This window comes from Rhincodon typus, chromosome 5 (assembly GCF_021869965.1).
Source record: "Rhincodon typus isolate 14 chromosome 5, sRhiTyp1.1, whole genome shotgun sequence".
NCBI classification, from domain to species: Eukaryota; Metazoa; Chordata; class Chondrichthyes; order Orectolobiformes; family Rhincodontidae; genus Rhincodon; species Rhincodon typus.
Genome location: NC_063336.1, coordinates 76,275,871 through 76,299,289, shown reverse-complemented (window position 1 = coordinate 76,299,289; position 23,419 = coordinate 76,275,871). Strand labels below are relative to the sequence as shown.

At 41.2% G+C, this 23,419-nt stretch overlaps 1 protein-coding gene across 1 annotated transcript in view; it reads left to right on the top strand.

Annotated features, from left to right (window-relative positions):
- Positions 1–23,419, top strand: part of adgrb3 (adhesion G protein-coupled receptor B3) — a 739,829-nt gene that overhangs the window by 312,594 nt on the left and 403,816 nt on the right. Inside the window, exons 4-6 of the mRNA XM_048596949.1 lie at positions 6,585–6,695; positions 13,323–13,484; positions 18,880–19,044. Of these exons, the coding sequence (XP_048452906.1) occupies positions 6,585–6,695; positions 13,323–13,484; positions 18,880–19,044 (438 nt within the window). The remainder of the gene's footprint in view (positions 1–6,584; positions 6,696–13,322; positions 13,485–18,879; positions 19,045–23,419) is intronic.

Sequence of the window (23,419 nt, the reverse complement as noted above, 5' to 3'; positions counted from 1 at the left end):
TTCTCTATTTACTTATCCTTCAACCTAATTTGCCAATTCACTTTAGCCAGCTCTTGTTCATGCCCTTATAAATGCCTTTATTTAAATTCTCAAAAGAAGTATTGACCAATCCCCTCTCCCTCAAACTTAATGTAAAATTCAATTATTTATGGTTACTGCTACCTAGGAGCTCTCACAGTATGAACTCATTAATTAATCCTATCATAATTACATCATGCCAGATCTAATATATTCTGCTCTCTAGTTGGCTCTAGAAGAAGCTGTTCTAAGTAACTATCCCCAAAACATTCTTTGAACTCTTTATTTAGGCTATCTTTGACTTTTCCTGTCTATATTTAGATTAAAATCTCCTATGAATATTATGTGCCTCACTATGGTAACCACTTCTTCCCTTTGGCCATGAGCACTGCATGAGCAGTCAGTAATCTACCTGAAGTGTGATCTATCCCAGCAGTTGAAGCTTTGAAACATGCAGTCTGTCTTTTGCATGATAGAGAATACATCTGTAGAGATTGAGAGAATAGCTATTTGAAGAAAGTTTTACATACAATGTACCGCACAACTCAGCATGGATTCAATGGCTCAAATGGCCTTCATTTGTATCGTAACGACTTAATGAAAAATAATTACTGTTCAGCCTGACTTGTTTTTGGCAGTGTTGGGCTCCGTTTGAGCCTCCTCTCACAATTTCAATCTAAGGCCATCAATGGTAGCTTGTATTCCTTTCTCCTTGCAACGTTTTACTTCACAACCCTACTCTGTATGGCAGAGGATTGGAAATGTATTTGGTCAGTGCTGTTTCTTGTCCTGGCAGTCGCAGTGCCACTTTCTTTGCAACATCAGCAGGACAACCAGAGGACAGTGAGCAAAACCTCTGTGAGGAAAGAAGCCTTTCTATTTGGATGAGCCAGGAGCAGTCAAGGGACTTTGCATTACAAAGGATCAATAGATGGATGCCACCTCTTACCCAAAGATCCTAAACCTCAATCAGGATGAAGATGATGCTTGTCACAGTGTCTGTGATGACCGTTGTTGCCCTTTCATTTTTCATAACCAGTTTCTTCCACCTCTGAAGCTGGTGGTATTAGCAACATGTTCAATCAGCTGTCTACCATGGGTTTGCCAAGGTAATTGGCTCCCCATTGGCTCAGTGGGCCATTATTATGAAGATTACTTATATAGGATCTTGTCACGTTAACTTCCAGGATCACCAGGCTGACAATGAATATGTATATACATTGGTATATGCCCACACCAAGAAATTCTAATTGGCAAAATCCCACTATCCTGGCAACACCTATAACCCTTTGACCCTGTGGAAGTCAGGTATTCTATCTCGTCTTCAGGTTTCTAGTACAGTTAGCAAGATGTCTGCTTGCACAAGATGCATTGCAGAAACTCACCAATGTTCCTTAGATAGCCTCTTTCAAACCCACAACTACTTCCATCTAAGAAGAACAAGGAAAGCAGATACATGGGAGCACCACTACCAGTCAGTTCCTTTCCATGCCACTCACTATCTGACTTGGAAATATATTGCCATTCCTTTACTGCCATCGGGTCAATATCCTGGATCTTCCTCTCGAACAGCATTGTGAATCCCCCTTTGGTCCAAGGATGGCCACAATATCAGAAGGCAGCTCATCACTACCTTCTCTGAGGCAATTAGGGATGGGCAATAAATTCTGGCCCAGCTAATTATGGCCTCATGAATTAAAAAAAGCCAGGGATCACTCACTCCACACATTACTCATGACAGTCATCCACCATTTCACAAAGATGAGATTTATGGAGCCACTCATTCCACTGTGAAGCCAACCACAGGGTTCCTAAAGCAATAGTCTCACACATGAGAGTGGAATCTGTGCAGCACATTCTTGAGAGGGTGTCCATGTTGTGATGGTGCATTGTGTCTTTGACAGACTCACAATTCTAATGTTCCAGCTGGTACCTCGTGACTCCAGCACTGGAGGAGGACAAAAGATAGACCACACGCATCATTTACACTGAGGGAGAGGCTCAACCCGAGTGTGAGGATTCCTTTCAATTGAAATTAATTTCCCAACATTGATACATCATACCCTTGCAACCATCTCAGATTCCAAATTGCAAAGTTCTCTTCGTTAACATGATTCAATAAAGGTCAACAGCCAGTGCCTTCATATATCAACGCCATCCACCAACATACTATTAATAAAAGGAAAATAGAATTGATCAGCTCTGTGCATCTGCTTAGTGCCTGCCCTGCTAATGGCACTGCCTGTGCTAGTGCTGCCACTCAGTGCTACACCAATGATTGCAGCATGGCTGGTGGAAGGCTGCTGACTCTCATCAGAGGTGACTGTGAATGGCCTTGTGCGAATCCCAAGCAGCGCTGGAGCTAGAATTCCCAGCTTCAGTCTGCACCATCCAGCCTGGGCAGGCAGAGCTGAAACAGGGCATGCACTCAGGCAATCGACAGTAGTAGATGCAGCCATCATGAGAGAGGGCAGCAGGAACATGCTCCGCGGAGCCACTGGAATTCACTCAGGAACAACAATCCTTGTTATTTCCTGTAGATGAACGCTGAACTGCTGTCTGAGACAGTAGGCCTCTTTGAGCACTGCTATTCACATTTTATGATAGCAGCTGTCTGTGTCTAAATGGCAGAAGCCAGAGATCCCTAAAAAACCCCACCTGTCTTTCAAAGCCCTGTGCTGTACTGGCCTGGACTCCTCCATGTTCCTTGACAGTCCTCTGAGCCTGCCTGACAGTCCTGTCAACGTACCCAACATCTCTGTGTGCTTCAGCTTCTCCCTGTAGTCTACCCTGACCAGGTCCTCATCAGTGCGTGGTGCACTGATGAAACTCTTGCATGGCATTGCCCATCTGGGGAAGTTCATAAGGAACAGACCCATCTCCCTGGTTATGGCTGCAACATACATGTGTCCTGTGACTCACCATGTGACTCATCCTGACTGTCCACTAACCTGTAACATTTGTGTAGTGCCAGTAGTTGAGTTGGTGGTGCTCAGGGTCATATATAATCGTGAGTTCAAAACAAATAGACCATTCAGTTCAGCGGGCTGGCTCTAGCATTCAATAAGACTTAATGGGCCTCAAATGTACTTTCCTCCCCCCACACTCTCCACAACTTTTAACTCCCTTGTCATTACAATAAATATAAATCAGCCTTGACCGTCTTTTAACTTGCTCAAAGTTAATGTTAGTGAATTCCAAGGACTAATGGCCATCTGAGAGTATGAACCACTCGTTATCTCTGTCTTAACTGAGAGACACATTCTGCCTCCTTCTAGACTATCTCATCTCAACATTCAGGTGTTATGTTATCTTGTTTATTTTAATAGGATAACCTCTCTTTTTTTCTAAATGTCAATGTATCTCAGCACAAATTGTTCAACCTCTCCTCCTCAAATAAATACATCAAGGGGTAGTTCCCCTCCTTCAGAATTTTCTTTTGTCTTGTTTGTGAGGTTGCAGGAGCCAAGCAGCCAGCAGGTCATGACTATCTGAATGTAGATGAGGGGTGAGGGAACATAGGGTGGCTTCTAAGTGGCTTGTCAACAGTCTGTTTCTGTTTCTGTTTGGTGGCTCCTTCCAGGATGAGAGGGAAGGGTGAGTGGAGAGGGTGCATAATATTGCGATTTTCAGTTGCCAAGGGTGGTCCCACCAGCTCTGGGCACTGGTCATATGGCACTTGTGCTAATAATTGGATATACCATTCCCAGGTGATTCTGTGGCTAGGCAGGCATGCTGGTCCCCCAGTATCCATTGTTGTGGGTGTCCTCCTCCTCCGGGAAGGGGCAGATTGTCGCTGAGTATGTGTTAGAGATAGTAGGAACTGCAGATGCTGGAGAAGAGGGAGGATGGTGACTTCTTCAGGGTAGGCATCCTTAGAAGAGGCTTCGCAGTGGGGTTAAAAGAGGGAGGAGGGTAACTTCTTCAGGGTAGGAATCCTTAGAGAGGGAGGAGGGTAACTTCTTCAGGGTAGGCATCCTTAGACATTTCTAGAGAAGGATCTAGGCCCGAAACGTCAGCCTTCCTGCTCCTCTGATGCTGCTTGGCCAGCTGTGTTCATCCAGCTCTACACCTTGTTATCTTAGCTGAGTATGTGTTAATGTGTTTGGGTGATAGAGCAGCCATGCATAGATCTGCAGAGCCGAACAGATGTGAACATGTTGTTGGCAAGATTGGAGTGTGTTCATTTAGGTATGAGGTAATGGGGATGTGGTGAATCAAGAAGAATGAGAGGTGTGCAGGGTGACAGGATGTGATATGTGGCACTGCATTCACTCTTTAGGATCTTTAACCCTATTCCATCAGCACTGCCATGTCCTGGGAACAAAACGCTAAACAATTAACTCCCCTGTTCATGTGCCCTCATTCCCTACTCAATCTCAACAACCTCCAACAGATGTATTGTACCTCATTGTCTTGTACCTCACTGACCAGTGCATCTAGGGTGGCATCACTTTCACAGTCTGCAGCTCACTGGTGCAACTTCTCTTTGACAGAGACTGCATCTTAAACAAGGGAAGATGACCTGGAGGATATACTTCCTTCAGAATATTACTTGGGTCTCCTGCCATTCACCAAAGGCATACAATAAATAGCAGCTCAGTTTGGACAAGCTCCAAACCACATTGCAATTCAGGCTGTGCACACGTATTTTACGTGCTGCCTCATTTTCAGTCAGCATCGGCGATCTGCCATTCATCCTACCAATCCTATCCCAAAAGATCAGGCAAATTAATATGTAGCTTACAGTCGCCAATGCTCAGCAATACAAGTTTGATAGATTGCTGGAGCAAAGGACAGAAAAGAAAGAAAAACATTTCTGTTAAACTCCTTTTTCAGATGATTCTGACAAGTGTCAGTACCGGAGATTTTTAAATGTCTCCACTCTCAGCACATACTATTTGTCATCAAACTTGCCCATTTTTATAAGTTGAGATTCCATCTATATTTTCCTGTTTACTCTGACCACTGGCGGGTGTTTTCTCTCTGTTCCACAATTGCCTGCTTTCAGTCGAATTCCCAAGACACATTTAACACTGTACTCGACAAAAAAAATAGGGAATGTTATCTCCCCTTCATTTAATTTCTTATAACAAGAGGTAGTTTCCCCACATGATAGCATTATCTTTCAAACTCTTTGTTTACACAGGCAGGATTCTACACATAAGCCTCCCATCTGCCCATACTATTTGGACAGAATTAGGCACAAGTTGCAGTGCATCCTTAAGAGACTGAATGCTAAATTAATGCAGATCCGGACTGAAATTAACTTTAAATAAAGTGAATTTAATTGATGTATGTAAGGGCAAGCTAGATAAAGATGAGGGAGAGAGTAATAGAAAGATAAATTGACAGAATGAGATGAATGAAAGGAAGGGCCTGTCTCTGCGAAAAAGCAGACTATTCTGTGCATTTGATGTAAAAGTCCTTCAAATGTAAAGCTGTCTCAGCATATTTTTGTGCAGGTGCCTGTGTGTCATCCACATTAGGCATTGTTGAACTTGCATCTCATAAACAGGCTTTGAGTTCTTATTTAACATGGATCAAATTGGTCTCAATCATTAGAGACAACCTGGCTTGAAACAAATCAACAGCTGCTTGATTCTCAGTTTTCAATGACTTGGCAAGTACTGACCAAGGCTTTTACTTTCAAAGCAAGTGAGAATAACAGGGGGACGAAGAAGTAAGTGTCCCAACAGAGAATTTAACTAATATTCAGCGAACTACAGTCAATAAAAGATTAATGGTAATGACCCAGGACTAGTAATCTAGAGGTCCAGTTAATGCTTCTTCAACAGATGATGGAATTGAAGGCTAGTTTCAGTCATTGTGGCCATCAATTGTTGTAACAATCTATCTGATTCACTAATGCCTTTTAGAGAAGGAAATCAGCCGTCCTTACCTGGTCTGTTCTACACACCACTCCACACCCACAGCAGTGTGGCTGACTCTTAACATCCCTCTGAAATGGCAGAGCAAGCCATTCAGTTCAAAGGCAATTAGGGTTGTGCAACAAATATTAGCCTCTACAGTGATGTGCACACCCCATGAAAACGTTTTTAAAAATTAACTACCAAATCACTATAGGCATGCATGGATAACTTACACCACTTGCTCCTGTCCCTCACAGTTTAACATTACACCAAAAAGGATTACTCCCTGAAAACCACCTGACCAAGAGTATGTGAATATATTTCTCAGTTCTTTTTTTGACACACTGTTTTAATTTTACAAAGGCCAAATCTCAAAGGACTAAATTGTCTATTATTCCTGTATTCCTCATGTAAAATATGCATACAGAAATTTGCCAACCTGTTCACAAAGGAGTGGTTCGCAGCCCTCGCTCTTTCTCTCTGCACAGCATACAAAGGAGATTCCCAACCCCAAGCCATCATCAAAAAAATAGAAAGTGCATTTGTAATTTTTACCACATTGAGTAACAACAGATTCTGTACCTGTTTTGTTCATACGTTGTGATTAAAATCAGTAAGAATGAGTAAAATACAAATGTAAATGTATGAATTATGCAATGGCACACCTTTCATAAACCTCTATTCTGTCCTTAGAATATGGATTGATGGGAGATCACACAATAAAAAGTCAGCGAACTCGATCAGTTCATGAGAGAAAGGTCCCTCAGGAACAAGCTGATGCTGGTAAAATTATGCCACATACTGGTAATTAATTCAATAGTTATATTCCTGTCTTCATTTTATCAATATAACAAATCCACTGCATGTTTTCATAGAGTTTTTCTTTTAAATTTCAATTGTGCAGATGACATTTCTTGTACATTAACCGTTTTCTTTACAATCAGTTACCCAAAAATAGCTAGAACTATCTTCAAGTCAGTGGCTGTACAATAATTAGCAACTGCATCTTGGAAGCTCAGATTTAATATTAATCAAAACACCACACCATTGCATGTGAGCATTCAAGTATTACTTATTCACAGGGGTTTCCACTAGTTTTACAAAAACAATGAACAAAACTTGGAAGGTGTTCACTTCAATCGGAAGTTAATGTTTATTTGGGTGATTACAAAGGCTTAGGGCTCTTCATTCTCTTTGCCTTAGATGCCCAGGGAAACCCTTGTCTTCAACACATCATAGACCTTCAAAGCATTCACACTGGGTGCGATTTTAACCTGACCTACCCATCGGGTAAATGATGGGATCAAGTGCAATGCTGGTTTGACAGCCAGTTTGCTTTTATTCTCAGTTGAAGTTAATATTAGCTGAAGTGTAAAGCTTGTGGTCTACCTGATTTTGTGGGAGTTCCACCCAAAGAGTTAGGTTAAAATTATTCCCAGATTCTCTGCTACCATCCGTGTTGTCACTCAGCATTCACTGTTAAGGTGCTAAAAAGTGCATGCTATCAGAACTTTCGAAGGACTCATTTGATGTTGGCGAGCATTCGTGAAAAGATTCCAAAAGGAATATTATATCTGTTCCAATTCAGATGATTTTGATTACGGTATCATGTTCATCAATTCAAAAAAACCTACGCAAGCTGTCGTATTTTCTACCTCCACTGAATAGTCAACACTGTATGACCAATCAGAAGCGGATGGTTTGTTCAACGTGGTAATGTTTTCTTTTATGTATTTGAGGGTAATCTGGCCCTTATTCCTTAGTTACAGGGGATGAACGGATTCCCAATCTCAAACAACTTTTCATTTGCTAATCTTATGCTGCACGAAAGGCTTTCTTCAACTTATTTCTGATTAATATACCATCTCATCTTCATTATTATTTTCAATAAAGAATTTATTGCACTCATGTTCATTGAAATGGTCAACTTAGAATTATTGAAACGTGAAGTGTTTTCAATATTAATATTTAATTGTGTTAATGATGGGCCATCTACATTCCCGGTCAATTCACTTCATTTTCAGGCTCCTGGCCATCTGGCACTCAGGCTTCCTTTATCATTCAAAGAATGAAAATGGTTGGCCTTCTAGGAGTTAGGAGCAAGAAGAAAGGAGGTGATGAAGGACCAAAGAGAGAGGAGGCCAGTGATAAAGTTAGCAGGTCTCAGTAGAAGATCCATTCCTGCCAAGCAGTCATTGAGTAAAACTCAAATATTCTGAAGAGGCCATGTGTTCAAACTGGTGTTACACCCTGTCTAGAAGAGGCTGGGTCATAGTCAGTCACTTCCAGGAAGTTCTAAAGGTTGCAAGGGAGGAGGAGTGGAGGGCAAATAATCAGGATTTTCAAATGAAAATATGTGTATTTTTTATTTTGCATGTTTTTTGCATTTAGTGTTTCATTTCATCATGCCTGTGCTTCAATAGTTGTTGACAAATAGTTCCAAGGAAATGAGAATGCTTCTAATTCACTGCAAGGGACTACTACATTGTGTTCAGCACTGGTGTGTAACACTGCTGGTGTTCATTGTATGTTTTGTCGCTGCATTAGACCTGTGAGGCATATAAATGTATTCAAATAAAACTGTTTTGTACTTTCTGTAATTAGTCTTAGCACAAGACCCCAATTTAATAACCAGCCTCCTCATTATGGTTTTCATTAAAACGATGCAAAATCATTTTTTGCAGATTTATTATCTTCAAACTTTTCAATGTTGCAGTTGTGGCATAAACAGAGATATTACGTCGAATGGAGAAGAGATCCTGTGCCATGTTTACCTGCATTAAGATGTGTGCCGTTATTGTTTGTACTGTTTACTGTTGTAACAGAAGTTAAATTCATTTAGCACCAGTTACTGAAGACTTAAACTTTAAAATGATGTGCCAGGAAGAAATTCAAACTGTAATTGATCACAAGGAACATCTCTTAGAGGTGTTTACATTTTAATAAAATTCAAGTCCTCTGCCAAACCAATGAAAGAATGGCAGTTATTGAAATTACAATTCTTCAGCAGACGACATAGCAAGAACAAGGACTGCATCATTACTTTGATGTTATTACTGTTTCACTACATTGTTTCCCCTAAATAACTTAAGCAACAAATTAATGCACATCACCGTTCTGAAATATCACATGCACTTTGGAAATATTAAGAGTTGCAATTTCTCTTGTCTAGTGACTCTTGTCTAGTCTCTCCCCTGACTACTTAAATATATGCCTAAGGACAAGAGAAGGCAGTAAAATAACAGTAATGTCACTGTACTAGTGATTCAGAAGTACAGACTAATGCTTTGAGGACACAGATTCAATTCCAATATTGTAGCTGGTGGAATTTAAGTTCAACTAATTAAAAAAGAGACTGGAATATGAAGCTAGTCTCAGCAATAGTGACCATAAAATTGCTATTGATTGTTATGAAACCTCTATTTGGTTCACTAATATTCTTTGCAGAAGGAAATCTTCCAACCTCACCTGGTCTTACCTACAAGTGACTCTGGAATCATAGCAGTGTGGGTGCCCTTTGGAATAGCTGAGCAAGCCACACCATTCAGGGACAGTCAGGGATGGATAAGAAATGCTGGCTTTGCCACTTATATCCCTGAAAGAATAAATAAATAATTTTGGTTAAATCCCTGACAGTAACGGTACATGAAAGAAACAGATTGGATTAGAGTAATAATGATTAATGTTCCTGAAGAAGCGTAAGAGAGAAACAGAAAAAAAAAGACAGAGAGATACATCTGCCTTTGCCATTTTTTGACTGTTTCCAAACCTGGACATGACTGTCAATGATATTAAGGAATGGATGCTTTGAAATCAACTAACGTATCATTTAAACTAGGCACAGGGATGGCATGTAAAGAGATTAATAATGCCAACTGTACTTTCTAGACACTAATCTTCGTCTTACATATAAATAAAGGAATCCTATTTGTTCAGTCCCAAGATAGATGGGTTACCAACAGTCTGTTCCTAGCTTCCATCTCTTCCTTGTCCAGTGAAGATTTGTATAAATATTTATCAGAAATAATGGTCTTGGCTTGGTTCAATTTTTCTACCAGGCTTATGTAAAAATGGAAACTTTTTTTTATAATTTCAAAAGAAGATATCTTTTTCAGTGTTACGTTTGCTGTCTTTGTTTAATCACTGTTTTGTTTTAGTGCTTTTTTGTTCTGCTTATTAAATCTAATTAACGGACAGCTTCCTGTGGACTGCTAATAAATATAGAAAGAAAACTGCATATGTGAAATAACAAAATGCATCCCATGATATCTAGAGAGGTCAATCAGCATCTGAAAAGGAGAAAGACTTACTTGTGCTTGAACCTTTCATTGGAACAGAAAGATCTTTCCATCTGCAGAAATGCGGAAGCTCAACGTGTAATAACATGTCTCTCACTTTACACATGCTAACTGATCTAAAACCTCTATCAAACCTCCTCTCAATCTTTTCTTTTCCAAGAGAACAATCCCAGCTTCTGCAACCCATTCATGTAACTAAAGTTCCTCATCATCAGAACCATTCTCGCGAATCTTCTCTGCATCCACTCTGATGTCATCACACCCTAAGATGTGGCACCCAAAACAACACTCTGGTTGAGGCCAAATTTGTATTTAATGCAAGTCAAACATAACTTCAACTTTTGTACTCCATATCTTTATTTATCATCATAGAATCCTGACAGTTTGGAAACAGGCCCTTCAGCCCAACAAATCCACACCGAACCTCAGAGCATCCCACTCAGAACCATCCCCCTAATTTACACATCCCTGTACACTACAGGCAATTTGGCATGGCCAATCCACCTAGCCTGCACATCTTTGTACTGTGGAAGGAAACCCATGCAAATGCAGGGACAATGTGAAAACTCCACACAGACAGTCACCCAAGGGTGGAATCAAACCCGGGTCCCTAGCGCTGTGAGACAGCTGTGCTAACCACTGAGCCACTGTGCCACTTTATGAAGCCAAGGATTACATTTGCATATCTACTCCCAGGTCCTCTGCTCCAGTAAACTCTAGAGTTGCAGAATTATAGAATCACAGAAAGGTTACAAAGCAGAAAGAGGCTATTGCTCTCTGTAAAGTTTGTCTAGTGCTACTGCCCTACCTTCTCCTTATAGCCCTACAAATTCTTCTTTTCAAGATTATTAATCCAATTCTGTTTTGAGTGCCTTGATTGAGCTTACCTCCACTACACTCTCAGCAGTGTATTGCAGATCCTAATCCCTCCCTACAATAAGCATTTTAACATTGTTTTTGCCATTGCTTGTTTTGCAAATTGTCTTAAATAACTGTGCTCTGGCTTTTGATCCTTCCACAAACAACATTGCTGTATCTGCACTGCCCAGACACCTCATGTGTTCAAACCCCTCTATCAAATCTCCTCTCAATCTTTTCCAAGAGAACAATCCCAGCTTCTCCAATCCATTCATGTAACTAAAGTTCCTCATCATCAGAACCATTCTCGTGAATCTCCTCTGCATCCACTCTGATGTCATCACACCCTAAGATGTGGCATCCAAAACAACACTCTGGTTGAGGCCAAATTTGTATTTAATGCAAGTCGAACATAACTTCAGCTTTTGTACTCCATATCTTTATTTATAAAGCCAAGGATTACATTTGCATGTGTACTCCAGGTCCTCTGCTCCAGTAACTTCTAGAGTTGCAGACTTTCTTTTGTCTCTTTGTGTTCTTCATCCCAAAATGAATCAGTTCACATTTCTCTGCATTAAATTTCATTTGCCACTTGCCCTCCCATTGCACTAACATGTCTATGGCCTGTTGGGTATCCTTAACATTTTCTGTTCTGCTTTCCAGTGCACAAACACCCAAGATCAACCCCCCAGCCGTGGCTAATACTTGATGTTTGGTTTGGGACATTCAATGACGTGCATTGTTTTCTGTGACTGGCAGGTGACCTGTGCTACCCTGCCCCTGTGATGCTAAAACCATACTTCCAATCTTAAGTAACAGCATGGAGGGTGCGAGGAATTTGAAATAAGAAGGATTAAAAGTATATGCTGTGATCTTCTTCAAAAGCTCTTTGCTCCTTCCCTATTAAAGCTAGATGTGTTGATTATATGGTTGTAGGAGAAACAGGCCCTACTTCTTGTTGTGCTTTGAATAACTTGTTTCAGGACTTGCAAAGATAACGATGCAGCAAAGCACAGGACAGCTGATAACCTTGCAATTAATGTGTCAGTGCATTTGAATACAATTTAGATTTTTTAAGATTCAAAATACATACTTAGTAGGTACATAATGACTAGTTTCACAATTCAGGAATAACTTTCATTAAAGTGCTCACAGGATTCAGACAATGCCACCAAGAGGCCCTTGGAGATGTCATTATCTCCTGCAATGCTTGTTTTCTGACCTCCATTAATGCTGTCATGACATTATTTCTCAATTGTAAATGAGGTTCCCATTCTAAGTGGCCTGGGACTCCTGAGTTGATATACACATTGGCTGTTAGCCTGCAATTATATATTTGTATTTGGGAAAAGCAAACACAAAAGTATAATTCTGTCTGATTCAGAAAGGAAACGATGGGAGATTCTCTTTCCTCCCCTTGTAACTAATTGCCCTCTCCTCCCACAACCCTTACCCAATGTCAGGGAGGCTAGCTCCAATCATTTGGGTTTTAAAAATAAATCAATCATGGGATGTGGGGATTGCTGACTGGGTCAGCATTTATTGCCCAGACCCACCTGCATTTGAGAAGGTAGTGGTGAGCTGCCTTATTGAACCGTTAGGTCCATGTGGTATAGGTAGATTCACATTGCTTTTGGGGTGGAAATTTCAGAATTTTGACACATCACAGAGTACAACTTCAATGGCCAGGAAACAAGGTATGTGAAAGTATTCAAACAGACCAATGAAGTTCATAAGCAGCACTTTCCAAACTTTATCTTACTGTCGTCCCATTTCAAGGTTTGAAAATTTTCACAACCCCTGAGAGAGAGGAAGGACCTGCTGGAGTGGGAGCATGGCTGTTTCGAACTCCATGGTAGCCACTACTGCCGCGGACCTTCCCACCCCAAAACTTCATATCACGGACCCTAGCATCACAACTTCCAGTTTGGAAAGCCTCCTTTTACATGCATTTGATTAGGTATCTATAGAAAGTCTTTTTCAGCTTGAAAATATGGATAGTTCCCACTAAGAGTCCCAAGGTGTTTCATATATCCGTTCAGCAGCTAAATAATATGTGTTTGTAATCAGACCCCATCAATTCGGAAGTAATAGATGAGAGTTTCAGAGGTAGTTAAAAATCTGACACCTGCTCAATACAATTTCTTCACGGTTATAATAACTAGTTGACTGGTTGCAGACTGTATCAGTCCTGGCTATCCTTGGCACTGTTATTGTGCTATTGACAATGGAATTTGTGCTGTTTAATGATTGCTATGTCATTCTTTACATACAGGAGACCCTGTTACAGAAGAATGGACCCAGTGGAGTATGTGTTCAGTAACATGTGGTCAAGGGTCGCAGGTGCGAACCAGAGCTTGTGTATCATCTTACGGGATTCTGTGCAGTGTGCCTTTAAGAGAATCAAGGGTTTGCAATAACACTGCCCTCTGTCCAGGTAGTGTTAGTAATGGATGAGTAAAAATATGGATGTTTAATTATGTGACTCAATACAGACAAGACGACCAAAATTATTTTCAAATTCCTGCATTTTTCTCCTATTTACCTTTTTCTTTAATTCAGTATACGAAATGTTGAGACATTTTACCTATGATAAGCTTAAAACAGTGTGAAAGTCAGAAATTATTTTAAGATTAGCACTGCAATGATGGGTTTGGTTTTGACGAGGTTTCATGAAACCTACATAAAGAAGGTGGCTAGGAAAGCTCATTGCTTCCAATTAGGACAGTCGACAGATCACACTGTTTCAGCGAAAACATCAGGTAAATTGGAATATTTCTTGTCAGCAGCTGTGCAGAAGCCTGTTTAGCTTTATCTATATATTTATTTATTTCAGTGCTGCTTTGCAAAAACTGAATAGTTTTCACATTGTGATATTGCTACTAACTGGTTGGGGTACAGCTGCTGTTGCAATGTTGCCAGATAGTGATTGTTTGTATATCTTAAAATGACTCATTGTGTTCAAACTCACGGGCCATAATTACTGAAGGTCGACATTGACACACACCGGAACTTTTGGTGCTTGGGGTGGGGTGGGGTGGGGGGAGAGAAATAGAAAAGCAAAAGCATGAATGAAAAAAATATATTTAATGGTGATGGATGCTTTGAACTGTCAGAGCATTCAGGTCAGACTCCCTGTACAAGAATAGAACATAGAGCTGGTGGAATTAATTTGCATTTATCCCAAGTGCATAAATGGTCTCTTATATATTTCAAATGTTACAATTGCCTGACCTTGTCATTTACTAGTCACACAAGTTCATGTTTAATTAAGTATAAAATGTCCAATTTTGGGCAGAGAGGTGGCAATTCACTTGCCCAGCAAGCAACGTGGGCTCCTACTATCCTTGGTGGAGATGTTGCAGCACAGGATAATTGATGCTACCCTGAACTCCTCACACGCACCCTGCCACTAGAGAAGCCTTGCCCAGCTGAGTGCAATGTTGCTTTGCATTTTTTCCTTGGCCATGGGCGTTGGCAGAGGAAGCGCCATTGATACTGGTACCCCGGTCCTAGTCTCCACTAGTCCCGAAGAAGTAACTTTCTTCTCTAACCATTGCAGTTCACATGATATTACTCTGTATGATTTGAAGCATTTAAGTGGAGGCTCAGTGCCCTCTTCAGAACAAAGCCAAATTTCAATTTCATTATTTGTCATGTTGCTTCCAATGAACATAATCTCATATCATCAAATCATAGAATCTCTACAGTGTGGAATCAGGCCATTCAGGCCATTGAGTCCGCACCAACCTTCCTAAGATCATCCCACCCAGACTGAACCCCTACCCTATCCCTGTAACCCTGCATTTTCCATGGCCAATCCGCCCAATTATCTTTGGGATAAATGGGTTTTTCATATGACAGTAGTGTTTCCGCATGAGCCCTTTGGCCACAATTAAAAATATATACACTGGCTTTTTTCAGTATTTTGTCTTTCAATCACTGTTTATTTCAGAAGCATAGGTGGCCCTTGCATGGTTCCAAGGAAGCGAGGGTGGCAGGTTGGCATAAAATTGATCTGTCTCGCCTCATGTTTCTGCTACAAGACACAAGGAAGTTCTTTATTACCATACGCCTTCTATACCAGCCAGTCTCAGAAGTATAAGATTGAAAATTTGATATTAAGCACAAAAGATAACTAAATCAAGGATCACCTGGATGTGTGGGGCTGCTGACTGTCATTATGTTTGATTATTTTGGCCTAGATACACCCAACAACATATAAGCATGCACACCAGAAGCAAAGGCTTACTCAGTGGTCTTGTTGGTGAACACAGGTCACAAAAATATCTCTGAGATAACAAGGTGTAGAGCTGGATGAACACAGCAGGCCAAGCAGCATCAGAGGAGCAGGAAGGCTGACGTTTCGGGCCTAGACCCTTCTTCAGAAAGCTGATGTTTCGGGCCTAGACCCTTCTTCAGAAATTTCTGAAGAAGGGTCTAGGCCCGAAACATCAGTCTTCCTGCTCCTCTGATGCTGCTTGGCCTGCTGTGTTCATCCAGCTCTACACCTTGTTATCTCAGATTCTCCAGCATCTGCAGTTCCTACTATTTCTAAAACAAAAATAGCTCTGTCAGCTTGGAAGAAAATAAGGAGACTGAAATTGGGCACTCTTGTGGGCTGGGGAGAAAGTAGGGGCAGTTGACTGGAGGTGACCCCTGCTGGAAAGGCATGCATGCATATTTGTGGAGAGCAGGATCAGGTTCCGGTGTGATGCTTTTTCTGTTGAATAGCCCACCATACCTCAGCATTCAGATTGACACATTATTACCATTCAGGTGGCTGAATTACAGCTGTGGACTGCAATCCAGAGGGGAAAGAATCCAACAGTGATAGGGCGCTACTGCAATGAAATAGGCTCTGTTTAGAGACATTTCCCATGTTTTGTTCCTATTTCTTGATGGCTCATAGCATCACTTTCAACTAAGCAATAATGACATTTGTGTAGGATTGGCTAAGTGTACTGCATGTTCAGTGCTGAATTACAGTTTAGATACTGTGTGGGACTGATGTCTACTGATTGAATCATTTTAGCTAATATTGGACTTTCCACGGAGTCTTTTATGTACCTGAGAGAAACATTGATGCGTGATACGATGCCTTTCACTTGTGCTGTAATATGCAATGGATATAATTTTGATTACTATCTGATCACAGCAGGAAGATGGTAGCAGAATAGTTATGTCACTGCACTAGTAATTGAGAAGCTGAAGCTCTGGGGACCTGGGATCACATCCTGTTTTAGTAGCTGATGAAATTCAAGTAATAAAATCTGAAAAGGTTATCTCAAAAATGGTACTGTAAAACTGTCATTTAAAAAAATCCATCTGGTTCACTAATGTTCCTTAGGGAAGGAAGTCTGCCCATCCTTATTTATGACTCCAGACCCACAGCAATGTGGTTGACTCTGAAATGACTTACAGAACTTCAAAATTCAAGGGCGATTAGGAATGGACAACAAATGTTGGTCTTGTATGTGGTTATTGCGGATTAGAAGAATGGTTTAAAAAATACAGCCAATCAAGATCCTTGTACTTGTCGAAAAATCTGACTAATTTCATGGCCTGACCTGTGCTCACTGAATGCAAGTCCTAACCACCCTGCCAACATCCATTCCTAAAAATTACATCCCACCTGACTTTCAAACATTTCGCCCCTGCAATTTTGGGATTCAAGTCATAATTCCTTTACCTTCTCCTCCTCATGCTTTGTCTTTGAAAATCTAGTTTCAAAAATGTTTTGTCATACCTCTAAGTTCCAATGCTTAACAAACAATTACCTCTGAAATAAGTCCAGAGAGGCTGGTATCCCGTCACCAAGTCGCCATTTATTTACATGTGGAGAGTCTTTGATGCTGATCCATCTCCCTCAGAACCAGCTCTCAGAGTGAACAGGATGCCTGACATGCATCTTCATATCTGTCAGCCAGGGCTCCCTGATTGGACCAAATAGCCAGCATCAAGGAATTCATACTCTATGTCCACTTGGCTGACCTTGTTACAATCTTGACTTGTGACATCCTTTGGGCCATACTTCAGTGTAACGGCAAGGCATATCTGCAGTATTACTGGGAGAGGAATGTATGACAAGCAACAACTTTCTTTATTCTTTCATAGCACGTGGGCATCATAGGCAAGAATCACAGAACTGAATTACAGAATTGTTACGGTGCAGAAGGAAGCCATTTGGTCCATTGTGCTTAGACCAGCTCTTCAAACGAACATAATTACTCAATGCCAGTCTCCTGTCTTTTTCCCGAATCCTTGTACACTATTTCTATTCACATAATGGTCCAATGCTCTCCTGAATGCCTCAATTAAACCTGTCTTCACCACATTTTCAGACCATGCATTCCATATACTAACTACTCACCATGTGGAAAAGATTTTCCTCATATCACGCTGCTTCTATTGCACATCACTTTAAATCTATGCCCTCTTGTTCTTGCTCTTGATAATTTTTGGCAAGGCCAGTATTTTGTCACCCATCACTAACTGCTCTTGAACTGAATGGTTTGCTCAACCATTTCAGAGAATAATTAAGAGTCAACCACATTGCTGTGGATCTGGTGTCACAAGTAGAGATGGCAGACGTCCTTCCCGAAAGGACATTAGTGAACCATGTAGGTAGGTTTCTATCATGACCTCATTGCACCATTTATCTGTGACTAGCTTATTGCGTCTAGATTTTTTTTTAAATTTCAATTTAAATTCTACCAGATGCCATTTGAACAGATGTTTCCAGATCTGGGCCTTTGAATTCAAGTCCAGTGATATTACTACTGCACCATCATTTCCCACTTAATGGCCCTGTTTTGGTTATAATTTAATTTATTCCCCTCATGTTTCTATGGCTTTGCAGTGCATTGACCCCTTTTCTGTCTAGAAATCCAGGCTGAAGTTTTACAGCTAGGCCTCTGCCAATACTGCTTCCCACCCAGGAGGAGGATGAATGAGTGACTGCCTCCAGGGCTGTTTGTTGGTTCTTCCTATTTATCCCTGTGGAGAATTGTTTGACATTTCAGTGTCTATACAACGAGATTGTAAAGCTCTCCCTCGGGATAAATTGTTGGTAAAGGCCGTATACTGGCACTGTAGGCATTTTCCATTCATCTCTAATTGATGTTAATGTGTGGGCACCGGGAATGATGCCTTTTTCTTGGTTAAAGAGCAACTTATCACATTTTTAAACAAGAAATTAGAACTTCTGCCTCTTACAGTATATAATCATTTAATACAGTTCTGTAAAATATTAACTACTTGACCTGTGTGCATTGATTTATATTTATTGTTATTCAATATTATTCACATTGAAAGGAGACTTCAGGTATTCTTCGTGGTAAAGTTGTCATTGTTAGGCTTCTCAGACCACATGAAAGAAATGGTTCTTTTTTGCATTGTTTGTTTTGTTTATTGTGTCAGGAGACTACCATTCCCTGACTGGGAGCAGGTGGAAGATCTGTTTCCAAACCACTGGGAATCCTGGCCCAGAACTGAGCATATGCACCGCACTGAGCTTGTATATGACAGGCACTTGTATGAGTATGCCACTACTTTTCTTCCCAATCATTCTAGGTGCATCTGTGTAAACTTTGCCCCCACCTTGATGCATCTTCTGGGAGTGTGATGATGGGGAAATGGCAGACATGGAGCAGTATGTGGCGTAGGATAACAGCAATGTGCTGTACATCCCCAACCACTGATCTATATCTCCTCCTCACCTTCACATAATGTCTGAGCAGCCTTAAAAACTCACCTCATTTTTTAAAAATTCATCTTAAGGCTGTTAAATCTAACGTCTGCTTTTACAAACTGCTTTTGTTCTGTTGTAGTGCATGGCGTCTGGGAAGACTGGTCACCCTGGAGCTTGTGTTCATTCACTTGCGGCAGAGGTCAAAGGACAAGATCAAGGTCATGCATTTCTCCTCAGTATGGTGGGCGGGCTTGTGACGGACCAGAGTCCCAAACAAAAATCTGCAACATTGCCTTGTGCCCAGGTTAGTGCAACATCCAGTTATACAATGGCTTGTTTGGTGTACTGTCATAGGGCACAGGCCATTCAGACCCTCAACTTCATTGCTCGAGCCTTCATTTAAATGATTCCTGATTGATAAATTACCTTCACCAACCCACAACACCCCTAACAACCTCCATTTCGAAGTTTTCTGTTGTGCCTCCCACTGACAATTTGAGGCAGTTATCCCCTTGGTGTGAAGAGAGGCATTCTGAGATGATCGCTGAACAGCCAAAATCAAATTTGAAGGTTATACCCTGGCGAATGACATGACAAGAATGTCATGCCTTATAAGTTCTTATGGAAATGTAAAGAACTGAAGGACACTGTGTGATAAAGTCCCTATTCAAGAACTACAATTTATTGCCTTGTAAAGTTAATAAAGAAAAGCTTTTACCTCAGGCCTTTTGACTGTAGTGGAAGCATGTGGCAAATAATAGAACTGGCATTTGATTAAGAGTCACCATAAAAATAAAGTGCTGTAAAGATAGAAAGGCTTGTGTATATACAGTGCTTTTTCATGATCACTGGGTCTCTCAAAATGGTTTATAGTCAATGAAGTTTTTTGAAGTATAGTCATTGATGTAATGATGTACAACAGACAGTTTGATAATCAAATAATCTGTTTGTGGTGATGTTGAGCTTGATGTCACCCAAGATAACTAGGGCGAACATGTGTCAGGTTCGCATCTAATGCCCAACTGAGAGAGAGCAGAAAAGGCTCCTGTTTAACTGAGGTCTCATCTGTGAATGATGGTATCTCCAGCAATGCAGCACCTCCTAGGCATTGCACTACAGTGTCAGCCTTGACTGTTATGGACAATCCAGTTGCCACATTACAGAAGGACGTGAAGGCTTTGGAGAGGGCGCTGGAGAGGTTTGCCAAGATTTGGGAAGGATCAAATGTGGCAAGAAAAGAAAAAGCAACAAAAGAAAACATGATAAACAAAATAAGGTGTAGAGCTGGATGAACACAGCAGGCCAAGCAGCTTCAGAGGAAGGCTGACGTTTCAGGCCTAGACCCTTCTTCAGAAAAATGAGATTTTTCTGAAGAAGGGTCTAGGCCCGAAACGTCAGCCTTCCTCTGATGCTGCTTGGCCTGCTGTGTTCATCCAGCTCTACACCTTGTATCTCAGATTCTCCAGCATCTGCAGTTCCTACTATCTATGATAAACAAAAATCCTGTCAGAGAAAATGTACATTGAAGACATTCAAAGAGGTTGTCTTTAAGGGTGGCACGGTTGTTCAGTGGCTAGCACTGCTGCTTCACAGCACCAAGGACCCCGGTTCAATTCCACCCTTGGGCAATTACCTATGTGGAGTTTGCATGTTCTCCCCATGTCTGTATGGGTTTCCTCCCACAGTCCAAAGATGTGCAGGTTAGGTATATTGGTAATGCTAAATTGTCCATAGTGTCCAGGGATGTGCAGGCGAGGTGGATTAGCCATGGGAAATGCAGGGTTACAGGTGTAGGATGGGGGAGGGGCAGGGTGCTGGGTTGAATGATCTTTGGAGGGTCACGTGGACTCGATGGAGCAAATGGCCTGGTTCCACACTGTAGGATTCTATTCTATACTGCCTGGTTTAGAGGATATGAGCAATAAGGAAAGGCTGGAAAAACTCAGGTTGCTTTCTCTGCTGCAGCAGGGACTGAGGGGAGACTTGATAGAAGTCTATAAAATTATGAGATGCATACATAGGGTTGACAGTCAGAATTTTTATCTCAGAGTTGAAATGTCTAATATTATGGAGCATGCATTTAAGCTGAGAGGGGGGCGAAGTTCAAAGGAGACGTGAGGGGCAATTTTTTTTTACACAGAGATTGGTAGGAGTCTGGAACATGCTGCTATGAGTGGTGGTAGAGGCAGATACGATGGGGACTTTGAAGGGATTTTTAGATAAGCACGTGAATATGTAAGGAATTGCAGGATATGGGCCAAGGGCAGGCAGAAGGGATTAGTTTAATTTGGCGTCATGTTCGGCACAATATCTAAAGCCAGGAACAAGATATGAATACAAAGCCTTGCCCCTCAGAGATAAACATGGTGCTAACTAAGCCTAGCTGGCACCAATGTGCTGTAATGATACAAACAAGAGAGTACAACCAGTACAGAATTAACCAACCATTTCTTTAAACATTCATCCTTGGAGTCATTGGCAAGTTTTAACACCCATCCATAGTTGTCTGGAACATAGGAATATCGGAGCAGAAGAAGGCCACTCTGCCCCTCCAGCTTGATCTGCTATGTTAGATCATGACTGGTAATCTACCTCAACTCCATTTTCCCACACTATCCCCGTATGCCTCAATGCCATTAGTATCTAGAAATTTCAATGAATGTACTCAATGCCTGAACCTGGACAACCCTCTGTTGTAGAGAATTCCAAAGATTCATCACCCACTAACCGAAGAAATTGCTCCTCATTTCAGTTCTAACTCAGTTGCGTAAACCTTATTCTGAGATTGTACTACCCCCATTCTAGATCTACCCAACCAGAGAAAACATCCTTCCTACTGATCCCTGTCAGAATCTTGTATGCTCCTTTGATGTATTGGTGTAAGGTTTTTTGGAAAATCTCATAGGAATTGGACACCACCAACTGGGCTGTTACCATTTCTAAGCAGTTAAGGTAAAATGTCTTGGCGTAGATCTGGAGTCACACTGAGGCTAGATCTCGTAAAGGTGGCAAAGCTCAGTCTCTGAAGGGGCATTAGTGAACAGTGAACATTGAGCACTGGCAGACAGGGGAGTTTTTGGCAAAGTGGTATCGTTAAGAGCCGAGTGATCCAAAATCCCAGACTGAAACCCTGAAAACAGGAGTTCAAGTCCCACTAAGGCAGATGGTAACATTTGAATTTCAGTCCATAAAATCTGGAATCAGATGCTAATTTAATCAATACCGCAAAATGATTGTCGTAAGAATTCATTTGGTTCACAGACGCCCTTCAGAGAAACAAATCTACCATCCTTTTCCTGGCCTCCATTTGGCTGCAGAGCCACAGCAATGCTATTTTACTTTATTTATGGGAACTGGCTGTGGCTAGCAAAGCCAGCACTTAATACCCATGCCCACATCTTTGAGAAGGTAATAGTGAGCTGTCTTCTTGAACCAATATAGTCCATATCCTATAGATAGGCCCACAGTGGCAGTAGGGAAGCAGTTCCAGGATTTTGACCGAGCAACACTGAAGGAACAGTAATATATTTCCAAGTCAGGATGGTGAGTAGTTTGAAGGGGAATTTAGAGGTTGTGATGTTCCCATGTATCTGCTGACCTTGTCCTTCTTGATGGAAATGTATGTGGGTTTGGAAGAGATTGCCTTAAGAAATTTGGTGAATTTCTACTACCACTGAGCATTGGTGGGGGAAAGGAATGAATGCTTTTGGATGTAGTACCAATCAAGTGGACTGCTTTATTCTGGATGGTATCCAATCTATTAGCACAGTGATAATGCTTCCTAACAGAATTGAAAACATTTTTCAATGTGAAGGTGGAACTTCACATCCGCAAGGACTGAGTAGTGGTCACTCTTACCAATACTTTCATCTGTCTGTGGCCAGCAGATTAGTGAAAATAAAGCCAGGAACGTTTTCCCCTCTTGTTGGTTTGCTCACTACCTAGTCTGGCAGCAATGTCCTTTAAGACTCAACCAGCTCAGTCAGTCTTGGTGATGAAGTCCCTCCAGAAAGTACATTTTGCACTCTTACCATCCTCAGTGCTTCCTCCAGGTATTGATGTGGAGGTGTTGGTGTTGGACTGGGGGGGACAAAGTCAGAAGTCACAAGATACCAGGTTATTTCTAACAAGTTTATTTGAAATCACAAGCTTTCAAAGTGCAGCCCCGTCGTCAGGTGCAGTGGGAAAGAAGAGCACATAGACACACAATTTTTATAGGCAGAGAGATCAAGGGTTGAGAGGTCAAAAGATCATGCAACTGGTGAGAGTGGAGTGTCAGACAATAAGTGTCTACATGTGACCAAGAGTGGATAGACAGTGAGTAAAGTGTCAACAGCTGAATAACCAGCAAAGAGATGACCTATAATCCAATTAAATGAGGCAGAGAGATAATTTAAGAAAAATTAAAAATAAGGTGGTTCTGAAAACAAACTAAATGACTGGAATGACATGATAGGTATGAGTCACATGCCAAGTGTCTAACCAAAGTAATAAATAATTCAAAACTGTACAAACTAATTAAAGTAGATAGATCATAACAATTTATCAAGGTGATGATGTCAAAACAGGGCAGTAAGGAAGATTTAGAGACAGTGGGGGCTGCCGATGCTGGAGAATCTGAGATAACAAGGCGTAGAGCTGGATGAACACAGCAGGCCAAGCAGCATCAGAGGAGCAGG